The 17,500-nt window shown below is 45.5% G+C and overlaps 1 protein-coding gene across 1 annotated transcript; it reads right to left on the bottom strand.

Moving 5' to 3' along the window:
- Window positions 1-7,066: 7,066 nt before the first annotated feature.
- opn7b (opsin 7, group member b) lies at window positions 7,067-15,876 on the bottom strand. The gene is made up of 5 exons (XM_034537562.1): window positions 15,789-15,876; window positions 15,513-15,675; window positions 13,340-13,467; window positions 8,400-8,734; window positions 7,067-7,567 (listed from the first exon to the last, which is right to left on the bottom strand). Exons 1-5 carry the CDS (start codon window positions 15,874-15,876, stop codon window positions 7,067-7,069), a joined length of 1,215 nt encoding a protein of 404 aa, XP_034393453.1.
- Window positions 15,877-17,500: the final 1,624 nt, after the last annotated feature.

The following is a 17,500-nucleotide window of genomic DNA, read 5'->3' as shown; positions in this document are numbered from 1 at the left end:
GTTCCTCCCCGTCCTGCAGCCGGTACAAAGACCCCGTCTGGGGGTAGAGTCCCTCTCCGTGGTTCCTCCCCGTCCTGCAGCCGGTACAAAGACCCCGTCTGGGGGTAGAGTCCCTCTCTGTGGTTCCTTCCCGTCCTGCAGCCGGTACAAAGACCCCGTCTGGGGGTAGAGTCCTTCTCTGTGGTTCCTCCCCGTCCTGCAGCCGGTACAAAGACCCCGTCTGGGGGAAGAGTCCCTCTCTGGCTGTCACTCAGACGGCCTCGTATTAGCTTTACATTACTTTTTTGTTTCTTTTTAGCATAATATCTTGACAACTTTTGGATGGATTGCCGCGTTAAAGGCATTAATATATATATTATCAATGTGAAGATATAGTTGAGTGATGTCGTACAGCGGGTTTTCTTTCAATCGGAGGGTCGGCGGTTCGATCCCCGGCTCCGCTGGTCCACGTTGATGTGTCCCTGTGAAAGACACCTAACCCCGACATCGCTCCTGGAGGCTGTGTATGCGCCGGAATGGATGAATGCTAGTAGTGTTAAAGCGCTTTGAGTGGTCGAAAGAAGAGAAAAGTACTATTAGCTAGCCAATGGGGGCTGCTAGCTCGCTAATGGGGGCTAATAGCTCTCCAATGGGGACTTCTAGCTAGCCAATGGGGGCTATTAGCTCGCCTATGGGGGCTAATAGATAGCCAATGGGGGCTGCTAGCTCGCCAATGGGGGCTAATCGTCAGCCAATGGGGCTAATACCTCACGAATGGGGACTACTAGCTACCCAATGGGGGCTAATAGCTAGCTAATGGGGCTACTAACTCACCAATGGGGACTACTATCTAGCCAATGGCGGCTGCTAGCTAGCCAATGTTCTCCACCATATCTTACCATAACATCACGGTGGTTTGCTGCTTTATTAATAAGGCTCTGAACTCTGTGCACCGCACCTTTTAAGGGGTTTATGATTCAGAAATCGTGGCTCAGCCGTCAAAGGAGAGGGAGGACAAACAGTAGTGATATTCTCATTCATGGAATCCTGAATCATATTTATTCATCACTCCTTTATACCGCTGAACAAATGAGATGCCCTTGGATATCACAACACTTTTCATATAATCCTCAATATTCTTTATTTAAACAAAACATTTCCAAAAGATGTAAACATGTTTTTCACAAGAATCTGATACTTCACAGACAACAATAATAATTATAATGTTATAATAATATATCCAAATCTATATGGATAGATCGATTGTTTTATATATATATATATATATATATATATATATATATATATATATATATATATATATATATATATATATATATATATTTATATCAACATACATATATGTACAACACTTCACATTCAGCCTTGTTTGTGTCTTAGTCACTGTGTGTGTGTGTGTGTGTGTGTGTTTGTGTCTGTGTGTGTGTGTGTTTGTGTCTGTGTGTGTGTGTTTGTGTGTGTGTGTGTGTGTGTGTGTGTTTGTGTGTGTGTGTGTGTGTGTGTGGGGCTAGTATTAGCACAGACGTAGCATAGAGAGCGACGCATTGGATTCATCACATAATTCAGACTTCGGAGTGCGTCATCAACCACTTTAAACATCCTGAATATGAAATATTTCTAAAGTCAAAGGGTCACTACGTCCAGCTCGACACACTTCTGACGCTCGGGGGGTTTGTTGTTAAATATTAAACAAAGTGAAACATCTCCAATTCAACGTCAGCCAGCGAGAGTCACGAATACATTCCGTTATTAACCGGGAGGTAGAAACAGTCGCCTTCATAGAAGCTGCATTATGTACAATAACACGGTAATAGATCACATTTCCCCCTCGGATGAGAGCGTCCTCCAAACGGAGTTCAGCTGTAATGGTCCATTATTATATCGTGGCTCTGTAATATCTCGCTATTATTAGGATACGATTCCAGGGGCCCTCCCTCCATCCCTCCTATTATACACTTTTGAGGCTTATTATTCATGAAAACATATGAATCAGATTTGGCATCTTTACACACACACACATATATATCATGTACATACATGCAAACCAACGGCTACATGGAATCCCTGACATTTGATATATGCACATTGTTTTTTTTTAAATCAAAGTGACCCGGGCAGGAATGGCTTGTGACTCGGGGATGTACGCCCGGGCACTCGCAGTCTTTTTGTTCCTCGAGTAGAACGGAATATATATATATAAAAAAAAAGAATCAGATTTTCACAGTTAAATATATTTGTCCTGGTTTTTGTACGTCCATTGTTCAGACCGCCCCCCCGGCACGCCGAGTCCTTTGATATGTATGCTCTTTTAAACGGTAAACCTGCATATTGGTATTAAAAATTCAAAAAAATACCAGTGAACACAACATTTTGGCTTTTTGACGGTGAGTATTAAAGGTGACCTTTCAACTTGCCTTTCCACTGATCCTTCTTCCCCTTTTTTATTTCCCATATCTTGTGTTCAGCCAACTTAAAACCAGCGACGTTCTTTCACAGATCAGAGTGGTGAGTTCTTTTGTTCCAATCTCACATGCAGTTAGTCGGCATAATGGTGTTTGGAGCTCCGATGGGGTCTCAGGTTAAGGATCCACACTTCCACAGGCTCTAGGTCGGCTTGATTTGATTGGACCATGAATGAACGATAAAAGCTCCGTTGCTTTTTTTCTGCAAGGATGATCATGCAATCGGTCGAGTGTGTGTGTGTGTGTGTGTGTGTGTGTGTGCACCTCAGTGGGTATCAACGCTCTTCAAGAAGCAGCTCCAATGTAACGACGGCAGCAGCGGAAAAACGCAGACGTGGCGAGTCAGGTACGTCTTTGATGGTCAGGTACGTCTTTGAAGGTCAGGTACGTCTTTGAAGGTCAGGTACGTCTTTGATGGTCAGGTACGTCTTTGAAGGTCAGGTACGTCTTTGATGGTCAGGTACGTCTTTGAGGGTCAGGTACGGTTTTGAGGGTCAGGTACGGTTTTGAGGGTCAGGTACGTCTTTGAGGGTCAGGTACGTCTTTGATGGTCAGGTACGTCTTTGAGGGTCAGGTACGTCTTTGATGGTCAGGTACGTCTTTGATGGTCAGGTACGTCTTTGATGGTCAGGTACGTCTTTGATGTTCAGGTACGTCTTTGATGTTCAGGTACGTCTTTGATGTTCAGGTACGTCTTTGAGGGTCAGGTACGTCTTTGAGGGTCAGGTACGTCTTTGAGGGTCAGGTACGGTTTTGATGTTCAGGTACGTCTTTGAGGGTCAGGTACGTCTTTGATGGTCAGGTACGTCTTTGATGGTCAGGTACGTCTTTGAGGGTCAGGTACGTCTTTGATGGTCAGGTACGTCTTTGATGGTCAGGTACGTCTTTGAGGGTCAGGTACGTCTTTGAGGGTCAGGTACGTCTTTGATGGTCAGGTACGTCTTTGAAGGTCAGGGACGTCTTTGAGGGTCAGGTACGTCTTTGAAGGTCAGGTACGTCTTTGATGGTCAGGTACGTCTTTGAAGGTCAGGGACGTCTTTGAGGGTCAGGTACGGTTTTGAGGGTCAGGTACGTCTTTGAGGGTCAGGTACGTCTTTGAGGGTCAGGTACGTCTTTGATGGTCAGGTACGTCTTTGAAGGTCAGGGACGTCTTTGAGGGTCAGGTACGGTTTTGAGGGTCAGGTACGTCTTTGATGGTCAGGTACGTCTTTGAGGGTCAGGTACGTCTTTGAAGGTCAGGTACGTCTTTGATGGTCAGGTACGTCTTTGAGGGTCAGGTACGTCTTTAAGGGTCAGGTACGGTTTTGAGGGTCAGGTACGTCTTTGATGGTCAGGTACGTCTTTGAAGGTCAGGTACGTCTTTGAAGGTCAGGTACGTCTTTGATGGTCAGGTACGTCTTTGAGGGTCAGGTACGTCTTTAAGGGTCAGGTACGGTTTTGAGGGTCAGGTACGGTTTTGAGGGTCAGGTACGTCTTTGAGGGTCAGGTACGTCTTTGATGGTCAGGTACGTCTTTGAGAGTCAGGTACGTCTTTGATGGTCAGGTACGTCTTTGATGGTCAGGTACGTCTTTGATGGTCAGGTACGTCTTTGATGTTCAGGTACGTCTTTGAGGGTCAGGTACGTCTTTGAAGGTCAGGTACGTCTTTGATGGTCAGGTACGTCTTTGAGGGTCAGGTACGTCTTTAAGGGTCAGGTACGGTTTTGAGGGTCAGGTACGTCTTTGATGGTCAGGTACGTCTTTGAAGGTCAGGTACGTCTTTGAAGGTCAGGTACGTCTTTGATGGTCAGGTACGTCTTTGAGGGTCAGGTACGTCTTTAAGGGTCAGGTACGGTTTTGAGGGTCAGGTACGGTTTTGATGGTCAGGTACGTCTTTGATGTTCAGGTACGTCTTTGATGGTCAGGTACGTCTTTGATGTTCAGGTACGTCTTTGATGTTCAGGTACGTCTTTGATGTTCAGGTACGTCTTTGAGGGTCAGGTACGTCTTTGAGGGTCAGGTACGGTTTTGATGTTCAGGTACGTCTTTGAGGGTCAGGTACGTCTTTGATGGTCAGGTACGTCTTTGATGGTCAGGTACGTCTTTGATGGTCAGGTACGTCTTTGAGGGTCAGGTACGTCTTTGATGGTCAGGTACGTCTTTGATGGTCAGGTACGTCTTTGAGGGTCAGGTACGGTTTTGAGGGTCAGGTACGTCTTTGATGTTCAGGTACGTCTTTGAGGGTCAGGTACGTCTTTGATGTTCAGGTACGTCTTTGATGTTCAGGTACGTCTTTGAGGGTCAGGTACGTCTTTGATGGTCAGGTACGTCTTTGAGGGTCAGGTACGTCTTTAAGGGTCAGGTACGTCTTTGATGGTCAGGTACGGTTTTGAGGGTCAGGTACGTCTTTGATGGTCAGGTATGGTTTTGAGGGTCAGGTACGTCTTTGATGGTCAGGTACGTCTTTGAGGGTCAGGTACGTCTTTAATGGTCAGGTACGTCTTTGAGGGTCAGGTACGTCTTTGAGGGTCAGGTACGTCTTTAAGGGTCAGGTACGTCTTTGAGGGTCAGGTACGGTTTTGAGGGTCAGGTACGGCTTTGATGGTCAGGTACGTCTTTAAGGGTCAGGTACGGTTTTGAGGGTCAGGTACGTCTTTGATGGTCAGGTACGGTTTTGAGGGTCAGGTACGTCTTTGATGTTCAGGTACGTCTTTGAGGGTCAGGTACGGTTTTGAGGGTCAGGTACGTCTTTGAGGGTCAGGTACGGTTTTGAGGGTCAGGTACGGCTTTGATGGTCAGGTACGTCTTTAAGGGTCAGGTACGGTTTTGAGGGTCAGGTACGTCTTTGATGGTCAGGTACGTCTTTGAGGGTCAGGTACGTCTTTGAGGGTCAGGTACGTTTTTGAGGGTCAGGTACGTCTTTGAGGGTCAGGTACGTCTTTGAGGGTCAGGTACGGTTTTGAGGGTCAGGTACGTCTTTGAGGGTCAGGTACGGTTTTGAGGGTCAGGTACGGCTTTGATGGTCAGGTACGTCTTTGAGGGTCAGTTACGTCTTTGAGGGTCAGGTACGGTTTTGAGGGTCAGGTACGTCTTTGAGGGTCAGGTACGGTTTTGAGGGTCAGGTACGGCTTTGATGGTCAGGTACGTCTTTGTACCTGACGCACACACACGCACACACACACACACACACACACACCGGCTGAAAAGGAGCATTTAGTCCAGGTTTGGGTCTTATTTTCATAGTTTTTGGACATCATTCCTGTTGGCGAAATATACTTAAATATATTAAATCTGGGAACGCGACAACATTGCTAAAGTAATAATAAATAAGAAATGGAACATTAAATTAACCGATTAAATAAAAGGTTTAAAATAAAAAAATAATTCACTTTGTCACAACGTTCCCCAGAAATGATTTTGTTGAGAACCAGATCTATGAAAATAAGTTCCCAAATTGTAAACGAACAGAATTAATCTTTAATTTTGCACCCGATCTTCTTCCCGGAGATAAAAGAATGACAATTTATTGAACACACCTTTTCTCTTCTTGTCTCGTGTACAAGACACTTCGTTTTAAAGCATTCCAAATAAATATTATATTTCTGAGGTGACTTTTCATTTACCCTGATCAGTTCATTCGTTGCGTTTTTTTATTTTGGTCGTGGTAGAGCACTTTGAGGGAGAATAGAGCCCGCTGAGTGTTATAGATCCAGTTAACCCCCCCCCTCCCCCCCCCCCCCCCCCCCCCTCAACGAGGAGACGGATCTGTGGTCGGCTCGCTTTCCTTCTTCATCGGCTTCTAACTTTGTGGTCTCCTTTTTTTTTTTTTGGCAGTATCACATATTTGAGGCATGAGAGAACTTTGACCTGAAAAGTTATATATGTAAAATATGTATTTTATCCTTTAAGAACCCTCTGAACCCCTGAAAAACCCCGCCGGCGGGAGTGAAAAGGCATGTTTTATTATCCTTAAACAAATCAACAGAACGTTTATCGGAGCCAGAAACTGTAAAAGTGATTAATCGTCAGATCTTTTCATCTTTTTCGACGGTCCTTGAACACATCGTGTGCAAATAAAGCAGCCAAAGCGAAAGCTCAAAAAAATGGTGATGGTTCATCAAAAATATTCTATTCTACGTGTCTCGTATGTTCCTGAATAAATCCTTTTTTTGTTGCTTTAACCGGATTCCGTTAAAAACAATAAATTCTGCGCTCATCAACGCAAACAGGAAGTCGTGATTTACTCGCCTGAGACCGACAGTCACGTGACCAAAATTCAGCACAGAGAGGTTATAGAATATAAGAAGAATATAACACTTAGAGCCTCCATTGGTAAAACATGTGGACACTTGGAGAAATATATATATATATATATTTTTGTGATATATATTATCTAAGAAATTGAACTTTTCTTCCTTATTATTTATGGTTCACGGCATTATGTTTAAACTCATGTTTCCATGGACTTTTATCCATTGCACTGAGAAACGAGGAGCAAAAAGAAACTGCATGGGATTCAGAGGGTTAATCAATATCGATCTTTCCCGTTTTTTTCAGTACGTTGTTTTTTTGTTGTTGCAATAAAGCGTCTTTCAACCTTCATTCTTCTGTCCGTGTTGATTCCTCTACAGGAAGTCGCTCTGCAGCTCGTTGGACAGCTGACTGACCGCCACCTCCCTGTTCATGGATCCCTTCAGTACCCTGGCAGTCTGCCGGGGGCTGTGCGCCGCAAGGTTCTCCGGGGTTCTGCCCGCTCTCTCCGGGCAGGGACAGTGTCTGCAGGCCGCGTGGTTCTCCGGCAGCCCGTTGGAGAACCTCGTGGAGTTGCACTCGTCGCCGTGATGCGGCGGCACGCAGGTTCCCTTGTGCGCCGCGGCGCCCGGGAAGAGGCAGCCGCAGACCGTCCTCTGGCACAGGGCCACGTCCCGGCACAGGAACTTGCGGAAGTTGGGCTTGAAGACCAGGTAGACGATCGGGTTGTAGAGGGTGGAGGACTTGGCGAAGATGGCCGCCAGGGCAAAGGCCATGGGGGGCACGGCTGTCGGGTTCCCGAACGCCGCCCACATGGACACGATGGCGTACGGACTCCACGCCATCAGGAAACCGATGCAGACCGCCACGGAGAGCTGGAGAGAGGACACCACATTATAATAACTAAGTATTTAATCTTTATTAAACCTGACTAAGTATTTCATCATCTTTATTAAACCGTACTAAGTATTTAATCTTTATTGAACTTAACTAAGTATTTAATCTTTATTAAACCTCACTAAGTATTTCATCATCTTTATTAAACTGTACTAAGTATTTCATCATCTTTATTAAACCGTACTAAGTATTTAATCTTTATTGAACTTAACTAAGTATTTAATCTTTATTAAACCTAACTAAGTATTTAATCTTTATTGAACTTAACTAAGTATTTAATCTTTATTAAACCTAACTAAGTATTTAATCTGTATTTAACTTAACTAAGTATTTAATCTTTATTAAACCTAACTAAGTATTTAGTCATCTTTATTGAACTTAACTAAGTATTAGATCTTTATTAAACCTAACTAAGTATTTAATCTTTATTGAACTTAACTAAGTATTTAATCTTTATTAAATCTAACTAAGTATTTAATCATCTTTATTAAACCTAACTAAGTATTTCATCATCTTTATTAAACTCAACTAAGTATGTTATCATCTTTATTAAACCTAACTAAGTATTTAATCATCTTAATTGAACTTAACTAAGTATTACATCTTTATTAAACCTAACTAAGTATTTCATCATCTTTATTGAACTTAACTAAGTATTTCATCTTTATTAAACCTAACTAAGTATTTAATCATCTTTATTGAACTTAACTTAGTATTTCATCTTTTAAACAAACTGGACTAACTTTTAAAGCTACCGCGTGTCGGGTTTCCCCCCCCCCGTCGGCGTCGCCGCGGTAACGCCTCGCTCACCTTGACGATGAGCGCGTGGGCGTTGGTGACCTTGTTCTGCGGGGACACGTGCTGCTGCACCGCCTGCCGGGAGCCGCGCACCGTCAGCAGGATGAAGGCGTAGGACAGGAAGATGACGGTGCACGGCACTGCGTAGCAGAAGAAGAAGAGGCACACGATGTAGCTCATGGCCACCGGGCTGCGGCTCGGCGCCTCCCAGTTGATGCAGCACGCCGTGCCGTACGGCTCGGCGCCGTACTCCCCCCAGCCCGACAGCGGGCCCACGGCAAACACCGCGGCGTAGCACCACACCCCGGCCACCAGGAGGCAGGCGTGGCTGAAGGAGAACTTGTTACCTGAGGAGGAGGGAGGAGGAGGGAGGAGGAGGGAGGAGGGAGAGTTTTGGGGGAGTGGTTACTGACAGGTGAGGACACAGAGGAAGGACTCTGAAACGACGCCATGGCAACTAATATCAGGTTGGGTTACCTGATGCTGATCACAGGCAACGAGGAGGAGGAGGAGAACAGGAGGAGGACAGGAGGAAGAGGAAGAGGAAGAGGAGGAGGAGGAGGAGGAGGAGGAGGAGGAAGAGGAGGAAGAGGAGGACAGGAGGAAGAGGAAGAGGAGGAGGAGGAGGAGGAAGAGGAGGACAGGAGGAGGACAGGAGGAGGACAGGAGGAGGAGGAGGAGGAGGAAGAGGAGGAGGAGGAGGAGGAGGGGGACAGGAGGAGGAGGACAGGAGGAAGAGGAGGAGGAGGAAGAGGAAGAGGAGGAGGAAGAAGAGAACAGGAGGAGGAGGAGGGGGACAGGAGGAAGAGGAGGAAGAGGAAGAGGAGGAGGAGGAGGAGGAGGAAGAAGAGGAGGAGGAGGAGGAGGAGAAAGTAGTAGATACTATACAGTAATATTTCCGCAGTGTTTGACAAGGAGAATGAAGACGAGTGAGTTATAGGATCTTCAGCTCCGCCAATATTTATAACTTTCACTCCATAACTTACTTAATATTTATAATGTTTTTTTAATATAAAGACACACTATTTACCACGGAGTTAAGAAATCATAATGTTTTATCTGCTTCTTCTTTAACTTAATAATTCCGGTCGTATTCGGTTCAAAAGTACTTTTGTGTGCAAATATATTCTATTTAAGTACTTTTTTGTACAAATATATTCTATTTAAGTACTTTTTTGTACAAATATATTCTATTTAAGTACTTTTGTGTGCAAATATATTCTAGTTAAGTAAATTTTTGAGCAAATTAATTCTATTTAAGTACTTTTTTTGTGCAAATAAATTATATTTAGGTACTTTCTTTTGTGCTTCTACTTGAATCCACTTTGTTAGCCACACCCACCTCTGTTTAAAGACTTTTAAGGCCTTCATGTCTCACTCCACTTAGTGAAGAAACGTAAAGTCCAGAGTCAAGAAGCCGTTGTTTCAGCACCTCGTGTTCACATTCAAATCCAACTTTATTGTCAAAGCACTCGGGCGACGACGTGCAGTTTTAGCATCCGACCAGAAGTGGCAGAAGAGAAGCAGTGAGAGTAAAACGTGCTTGATAAATAACAGTATAAGTAATAATAGGGTTTGCGTTGCATTGGAATCAAAACGTATCTCATGGTCTCACAGTTGCATGACGATCGATTCCCACGAGAGCTTCTTACCGAGAACTAAGGAGCCTCGATAGGACGCTTCAGCTGCACGTCGGCCCCTCTCAGCCGTCACGATGAGGGTACGGAGGAGGCCATTAAGCCCCCCAGAGGGGCCGTCACAGTCCAGCTAGCGGAGCGAAGGCGTGAAGGGTTCAACCGGAGCTTCTGGTCACAGAGCGATGAACTCAATTACCAGCGAGAGCCTTCAGAGATGCGCTCTCACGTCTCAAAGAGGGACGCTTCACATACTTTGGTCTCCCGAAGGCGGATTTCGGTACGTGTGATGGTACGCGATGGACACCACCTTTTATTCTATTTGAATTTATTGAAAACATGGCTGATTCTGTAGAAGCCATTTTTTATGCGTTTAGGGTCGCAAAGGGTCGTTCAATTCTATTTAAGTACTTTTTTTGTGCAAATTAATTCTATTTTTGTGCAAATAAATTCTATTTAAGTACTTTTTTGTGCAAATAATTTCTATTTAAGTACTTTCGGGTTTAGGGTCGCAAAGGGTCGTTCAATGTGTGGTATATGTTCAAAGGAACATCCCATAATGGTTCTGTTGCCAGTCATCTGGAGTCTGAAGCAATTTCCCTCTTCACTCTGCCCTCTTCTGTCTTGAGACACTCTGAGTCACCGGTGGCTGTAAATTACCCCGAAACAGGAAGCACCGGATCCGAGCGCCGCCTTTCAGGGGGGGGGGGGGCGGTAACAACAGCAACCCCCCCCCCCCCCGTGAGGTACTCCAGCCGTGGCTAATAAAACACGGGAAGGAAGAAGCACCCTCCGTCACGCTCTCCTCCTCCAGAATATTTATTCCATCACTTGAACCTTGGAGCACGTTCGGCGGCGCTTTCGCTCGAGGACATTTAAGCATGAATTTGACATAAAGGAATATAACATAACCTCTTAGAGTTCCCATAAAATTCACGAAAAACGCCTATCCAGGCGTACCCAAAGTACATTAAAAGCTGTAGGAGAACCATTTGGAGTAAATGCAGGTTTTGGTCTCTTTTGAAAGGTAACACTCTGTCAGAATCACTTTTAAGTGCTGCCGGCATTGAGTAATATAAGTTGGCACACACATAAGTAGAAGATTTTCTATTTCCGCCTGAATATTTTTGTGAAATAGATGTCTGCAGATGATTATAGCTGTGACTTATGGTCTGGAAAACACAATGGGAGCATAGCATAAAGCCTTACCTAGTCCAAGTAAAAAGCAGATTATCATTTTACAGAAAATGAACATTTTACACATGTTTTACTAAGGGTATGTTTACGCGTTTTTCCAATAAAGGCCACTTGGAGACTCAATTTTAGGCCCTAATGAAAGGTGAAACAGAGGTATCATATACACACTCACTATTGCTGACACAAAGGAACTGAAGCATAAACACTTTATTGTGTTTTCCCCCCGAATTGAAACCAAATTGTGTGCAAAATGAACCAAAATCGACAGGTTGTCATTACGCAGTGAAATTGCGGGTTTTAACTCAAACCTGGCATCCCAACATGGCACTTCCCTGTTTTCGTCTTTTTATTTGCTATTCGAATTTATTTGACGTGGGCGTGGGCGAGCGTAGTAGTCGCTGACTCTGGTTGGCTAATGTGGGTTTAGAAGATGATATCTTGCTCCTATCGGCTTACATTTGGTGTCAATCGAAAGGTTAGAGTCCAACGAACAGTTTGATATCCGGGTTGTAAAGGTGCGCGGCAGAGAACGGCTTTTACAGCTACTTTTCTGAAATATTTTCTCACATCTGCCGGCTGATTTGAAATGATGCAACGGCAGTTTGTGGATATTTATGGAAGTAATCACGTGTTTTGAACACAATATTTTATTGAATTGAATCATCTGGACCTTTTTAGGACGTAACAAGACCGTTTTTATTGGAATGTGATGACCTGTGGCTCAAAACAAAGCTTCATCGGTGAGTCGGCTTGATTTTAAAAACGTTTGTTTTTTGGTTGTTGTCTGACAAAAATGTTGACTGTAGCTGCTGTGGAGGTCCGATCTTGACATTGAGTGGACAGTCAGAATCACAAGAATCGTAGGTTTCCAGAAACATATGACACTAGTACCTAACTATAAATAGGTGGACGATGAACGGTGCGATCTGCAGCGCACAGTTGGCTGGCCCGCCCACGGGCCACCGGAACGTCAAGAGATGGTTCAATTATCATCAGTGTTCACCGTCTGTTAAAGGGGTTTCGAGGTAGGTTTTCCACGAGGGTTTGGAGAAATGTATTTTTAAAACATGCAAGTGTTTGGTGTTCTTCGGGTTGTAAAATATATTTGCAGAATTTCTACCATGAACGCATGTATTTGTTCTCATTTCTACAGTATTTAACGTGTGCGTATGTTTTAAACAACACGTGCACAATGTGGATCCTTTCCAAACGGCTGGTTTGCACATGTTTAAGCTCATTTCTTCTTTTTCCTTCCTTGACTGAATATAATCCATCTTCTTTTGTTTATTTAAGCAATTATAAGGAATAACATCCAGACAGAGAAGTCATGTGACCTGCTACTCTTACTGTCTTCCTTTGCTCTCTCTCTCAGTCCTTCCCCTCCTACTCACAAAGCTGGCAACCACCTTGACTATATTTTCACCAGAAACTGCTCTACATCTAACCTCACTGTAACTCCACTTCATGTTTCTGACCACTTCTTCATCTCGTAGTCTCTCCCACTCTTTGGAACTGACAACCCTCCCACAACGGATTCTGCACCTGTCCGTCGCAACATCCGCACCCTCTCACCCTCTCACCCTCCTCTCTGGCCTCCTCTGTTCTGTCAGCCCTCCCTTCAACCGATTCCTTCGCACTCATGCAGCCGAACTTTGATCGGTCCATCAATAAAACAAACGTCTCACTTCTACTCGTGATGACAAACAGGAAGTAGAAGTCTTTCATTTATTCCACACGGTGCAAACCCTGTCTTCTTGTTAATCAATGAACAGTGCACATTGCTTTGAAGCCCCAGGACTCTGGACCGTGGGGGTCTTACTCTGGATTGGGGGGGTCTTACTCTGGACTGGGGGGGTCTTACTCTGGACTGGGGGGTCTTACTCTGGACTAGGGGGGTCTTACTCTGGACTGGGGGGGTCTTACTCTGGACTGATTGCTCTTACTCTGGACCGTGGGGGTCTTACTCTGGACTGGACGGGTCTTACTCTGGACTGGGGGGTCTTACTCCGGACTGGGGGGTCTTACTCCGGACTGGGGGGTCTTACTCTGGACGGGTCTTACTCTGGACTGGGGGGTCTTACTCCGGACTGGGGGGTCTTATTCTGGACTGGGGGGTCTTACCGTAGTTCGGGCAGCAGACCTTCAGCCAGCAGACGCTGGAGAGCACCGTGAGGTTGGTCAGGCTGCTCAGGCCGAACAGGACGCCACAGAAGGCGTAAACGTAGCAGGTCGTCTGGTTGAACAGCCACCTGGAGGGGGAGGGAGAGGGAGAGAGGGAGAGAGGGAGAGAGGGAGGGAGGGAGGGAGAGAGGGAGGGGGAGAGGGAGAGAGAGACAGGGAGAGAGGGAGAGAGAGAGGGAGGGAGAGAGGGAGAGGGAGAGAGAGAGAGAGGGAGGGAGAGAGAGAGAGGGAGAGAGAGAGGGAGGGAGAGAGGGAGGGAGAGAGAGAGGGAGGGAGAGGGAGGGAGAGAGAGAGGGAGGGAGAGAGGGAGAGAGAGCGATTTCTGTCACTTACTGATTTCTCTGCAGAATCCTTTTGGAGAATTTCACAGAGTAGATGAAACGGGTGATTTTCAAAAACAATCTTTTTGATGTGTCCCCCCTACCCCCAACACACACACACACACACACACACACTGGGACTGATGCATGGTGACCCAATCACGGCACAGCGTGACCGCCATCAGGTGTGTGGGGGTGGGGACACTTCAAAAGATTGGTTTTGAACCGTCCGCCAGAACTTCTCGTTCCCTTTTATTTATTCGCTCGATAATCAGAGAAGTGAAGCTCAATTATGGCAGAAACTAGAATGAACACTTCTTAATTTTTATCTTATTGAACATGAAATTATCATAATTGTCATCCTGAGGACTTCTGAGTCATAATCATAAAGTACATGCTTGAGTTCGGGTGGATGTTTGTGCCAAAACTGCAGTAATTTCTTCGAGGTCGTCAACGTAACGCCTCTGACCTCTCTACTTATTAATCATATGCAGTTCCCTTGACAGAGAGCTGAATAAAGAACGTTGCATCTTTACTACAAAGAGCGCCGTCCTTTCATTGATGTTCAGCGAATAGTGTCTCATTAGGAGAATATTAAACTTTATTACTGTAACAGAGGAGGTGGAAGCCTGAGAGGACAAAAGCAGGGAAGCAAAAGTCCAAAGGACGCTGCTTTTCAAGCTTAAAGCAGCGATAATGTATATCTTCTTTATAATACCGATGTATTAAAGATAACACCCGACTCTGGAGCGTGCCTCGGCTGCCTTCAGCTGTTTTGATTGACTCCCTCGGCTCTCATCGCGCTGATTTAGCTGCTTTTTAAACTGTACTTGCTAAACCAGCACACGTAGCCACCAGCTGGTAAATCAACCCCACTCTCACCAGGTGGTGTAAGAATGACACAACAATTGTTGTGTTATTTTGCACGTAATATGAACGCCTTTCTTGTATTTTTTCTCGTAAAAAAACCCACTGAGAATTCTTATTATCGTGGAATGGAGGAAGTTACGTTTGGGACTTTTCTTTATTTTTTAACGTTTTCATACGTTGTTTCCGTATGTATTTTATTTAGTTCACGGTTGTTGTTTTTTAAACACCAAATAGTTTTATCGTCCTGAAACATAACCGCGATTGTTTTTGCGCCCCCCCCCCCCCTCCCCCTGGTAATGTCGCGGCAATTAAAAATGACACGTGGTGAAAACCCCCTAAAACGCGTAACGACATCACCTAAAAGTCGCACGCTATTCGTATACGCTTTTTCCGTGAGATCGGGAGGAAGAGGACACGTCGTCTTGTGCTGACAAGTTGTGGTTCATTCGCTTCATTCGCGCCTTAGAGGGGGCGTGGCTTATCTCCGTGGCTTTCCTCCGTGGAAACCGTTATAATTTCCGACGTCCACCACGGAAGAAATAACCACCAGTTGTGCTTTAAACTGGTTGTGGACATCCCATAAACGTGGGAACATGTAACGCCCTGGTGTCTGGGTTCATAACATCACCCGTAGGCTCACCGTCTCGATAACTTCCGCTTCCAGCACTCCAGGGGGGGGGGCGGAGTCAGGGGGGCGGAGCTTCTCAACGCTGATTGGCTTTCGCAACTTCGCATCGGGCGAATTATTTTTCTAAGTTGAAATATTTGACTTTGCATGGGATCTGTGTATTTCATCTCCATAAAAGAGCGTCTGAATAAAGGTAAAGTCGGTCGTGAAGGTGACGCAGCTGAAAGCAGAGAGAGTGGGAACAATGTGAACAATGTGAACAATGGGAACAATGGGAACAATGGGTCCCACTCACATGTGAGTGAAGGCCGAGGGGATGGCCAGCGGGAACAGGGTCATGGTCATGCCCAGGTCGCTGATGGCCAGGTTCACCACGAAGAACTCGGCCGGCTTCAGGAAAGACTTCTTCCTGTAGGCCACGAACAGCAGGATGCCGTTGCCGAGCAACGACAGCACACCTGGGAGACAAGAAGTGGGCCGGATGTAGTGTGTGTGTGTGTGTGTGTGTGGGTGTGTGCGGGGGATTCAAACACACACACACACACACGCACACACAAAATAAATCACTTACCAAAAATGATGTAGATGGTTCCCATGAGGAAGTCGTGCTCTTTGGATATTCTGGACACGAGCAGAAATGTTTCAGAGGCATTTCCCATCTTCACCACAACATCCACAAACAGACAAAAAGGGGGGGGGGGGGGGGGGGGGGGGGGGGCGTTAAAACTCATGTTTTTTTTACTTCAGGCGATTTCTTATGGAAGCAACACTTTGTACTTTATTGACGTGGATCTGTTCCCGTTACGATGCCCCTCGAAAAGCAAGATGATCAACACGGTTTCGCCTCAGGAGATCACGTGTTTGGTTGTGTGCGTGCGTGAGTGTGTTTATGTGTGTGTGTGTGTGTGTGTGTGTGTGTGTGTCCGTCCACAGCTGATCTCACACATTGGCCATAACATCTTGTCGCGGTTGTCGTTTTATTATGAAGAAAAACACTTTTTATGGACTGTTTCACACCAACGTCTTTTGACCGTCTTCGTGTCCTCACTCCTCACTCCTCACTCCTCACTCCTCACTCCTCACTCCTCGGGCCTTTGAAGGGGGTCGCGGAGTGATCTCGTCTTCACTACGGATTAGGAAGCAGTTTTCCTGTGGTTGCATTTATGTTTTTTTTGTGTTCATCAAATCAAAATATGACAGCGGCGGGTTCATTGCAGACAAAAACCTGCAGAAAAAAAAAAAGACGACGGTGCGATATCGCGTCTCTCCGTCTCTCCGATCGACGACGATTCACAAGCTGAGAAATCGGATGGTATCAAAGAAGAACCGAGAGGGGACGTAGTAAAGACTCGGGTATTTCCATATTTCAGAGGGCGTACGAGAGTTTAGAGTTTTCATCGCCCTCTTCATCGCCCTCTTCATCGCCTCCTTCCCATTGGCTCTTTCTCCCTTTAGGTTTAACAGTCCAGACGCATTGGACATCTTGTGCTGGGCTCTCCGAGTGTCAGAGGGTGTCGCATGTAGACAGATTGTAAAGCCAATTAATAATTTTGGACAAAATACATTTAATTTAATTGTGCATTTAGCGCACCATGTCAGCAGACGGTGCACAGGTTTGTGTACCGTGTGTGTGTGTGTGTGTGTGTGTGTGTGTGTGTGTGTGTGTGTGTGTGTGTGTGTGTGTGTGTGTGTGTGTGTGTGTGTGTGTGTGTGTGTGTGTGTGTGTGTGTGTGTGTGTGTGTGTGTGTGTGTGTGTGTGTGTGTGTGTGTGTGTGTGTGTGTGTGTGTGTGTGTGTAAAAGTGTCCCACAGGATGTCTCCTCATGTGATATTACAAAAAGGTTTTTTTCCCCCGTGTTTCTCAAGTGTTCCCACCGATGTTCCGCGGGGGTCTAGTGACTGTGGAGAGGAACCGGCGGTTTGATGCCGTGAGGAGGTCCAGAGGTCCAACCGACAGACGGGACAACGTCCACAACAAAGGCCCGAAGACTACTAGTCAACGCAAGAAGAACATCAATACACCAGGTCACCGCTGCACGGAGTTGACGTTTAACAACAATAACAATACTTCATAATAAGTCATTGAAAGTATAAATATAGACGTAAGTTAATGAAGCCAACTGGGATTACTGGGTGAGGCTGCTGGGAGGTAATGATGCTGTTCACTGGTGGGACCCGGTGATGGGAGAAGTACAATATTTACATAATTTACTTTAAAAAAAGAAAAGAAGCCAAAGTACACTTTTAAAAATACTTCATAACAAGTCTTAAAAATGTATTGAAA

This window comes from Cyclopterus lumpus, chromosome 7 (assembly GCF_009769545.1).
Source record: "Cyclopterus lumpus isolate fCycLum1 chromosome 7, fCycLum1.pri, whole genome shotgun sequence".
In the NCBI taxonomy this organism is placed as follows: domain Eukaryota; kingdom Metazoa; phylum Chordata; class Actinopteri; order Perciformes; family Cyclopteridae; genus Cyclopterus; species Cyclopterus lumpus.
This window is presented reverse-complemented; position numbering and strand designations above follow the sequence as displayed.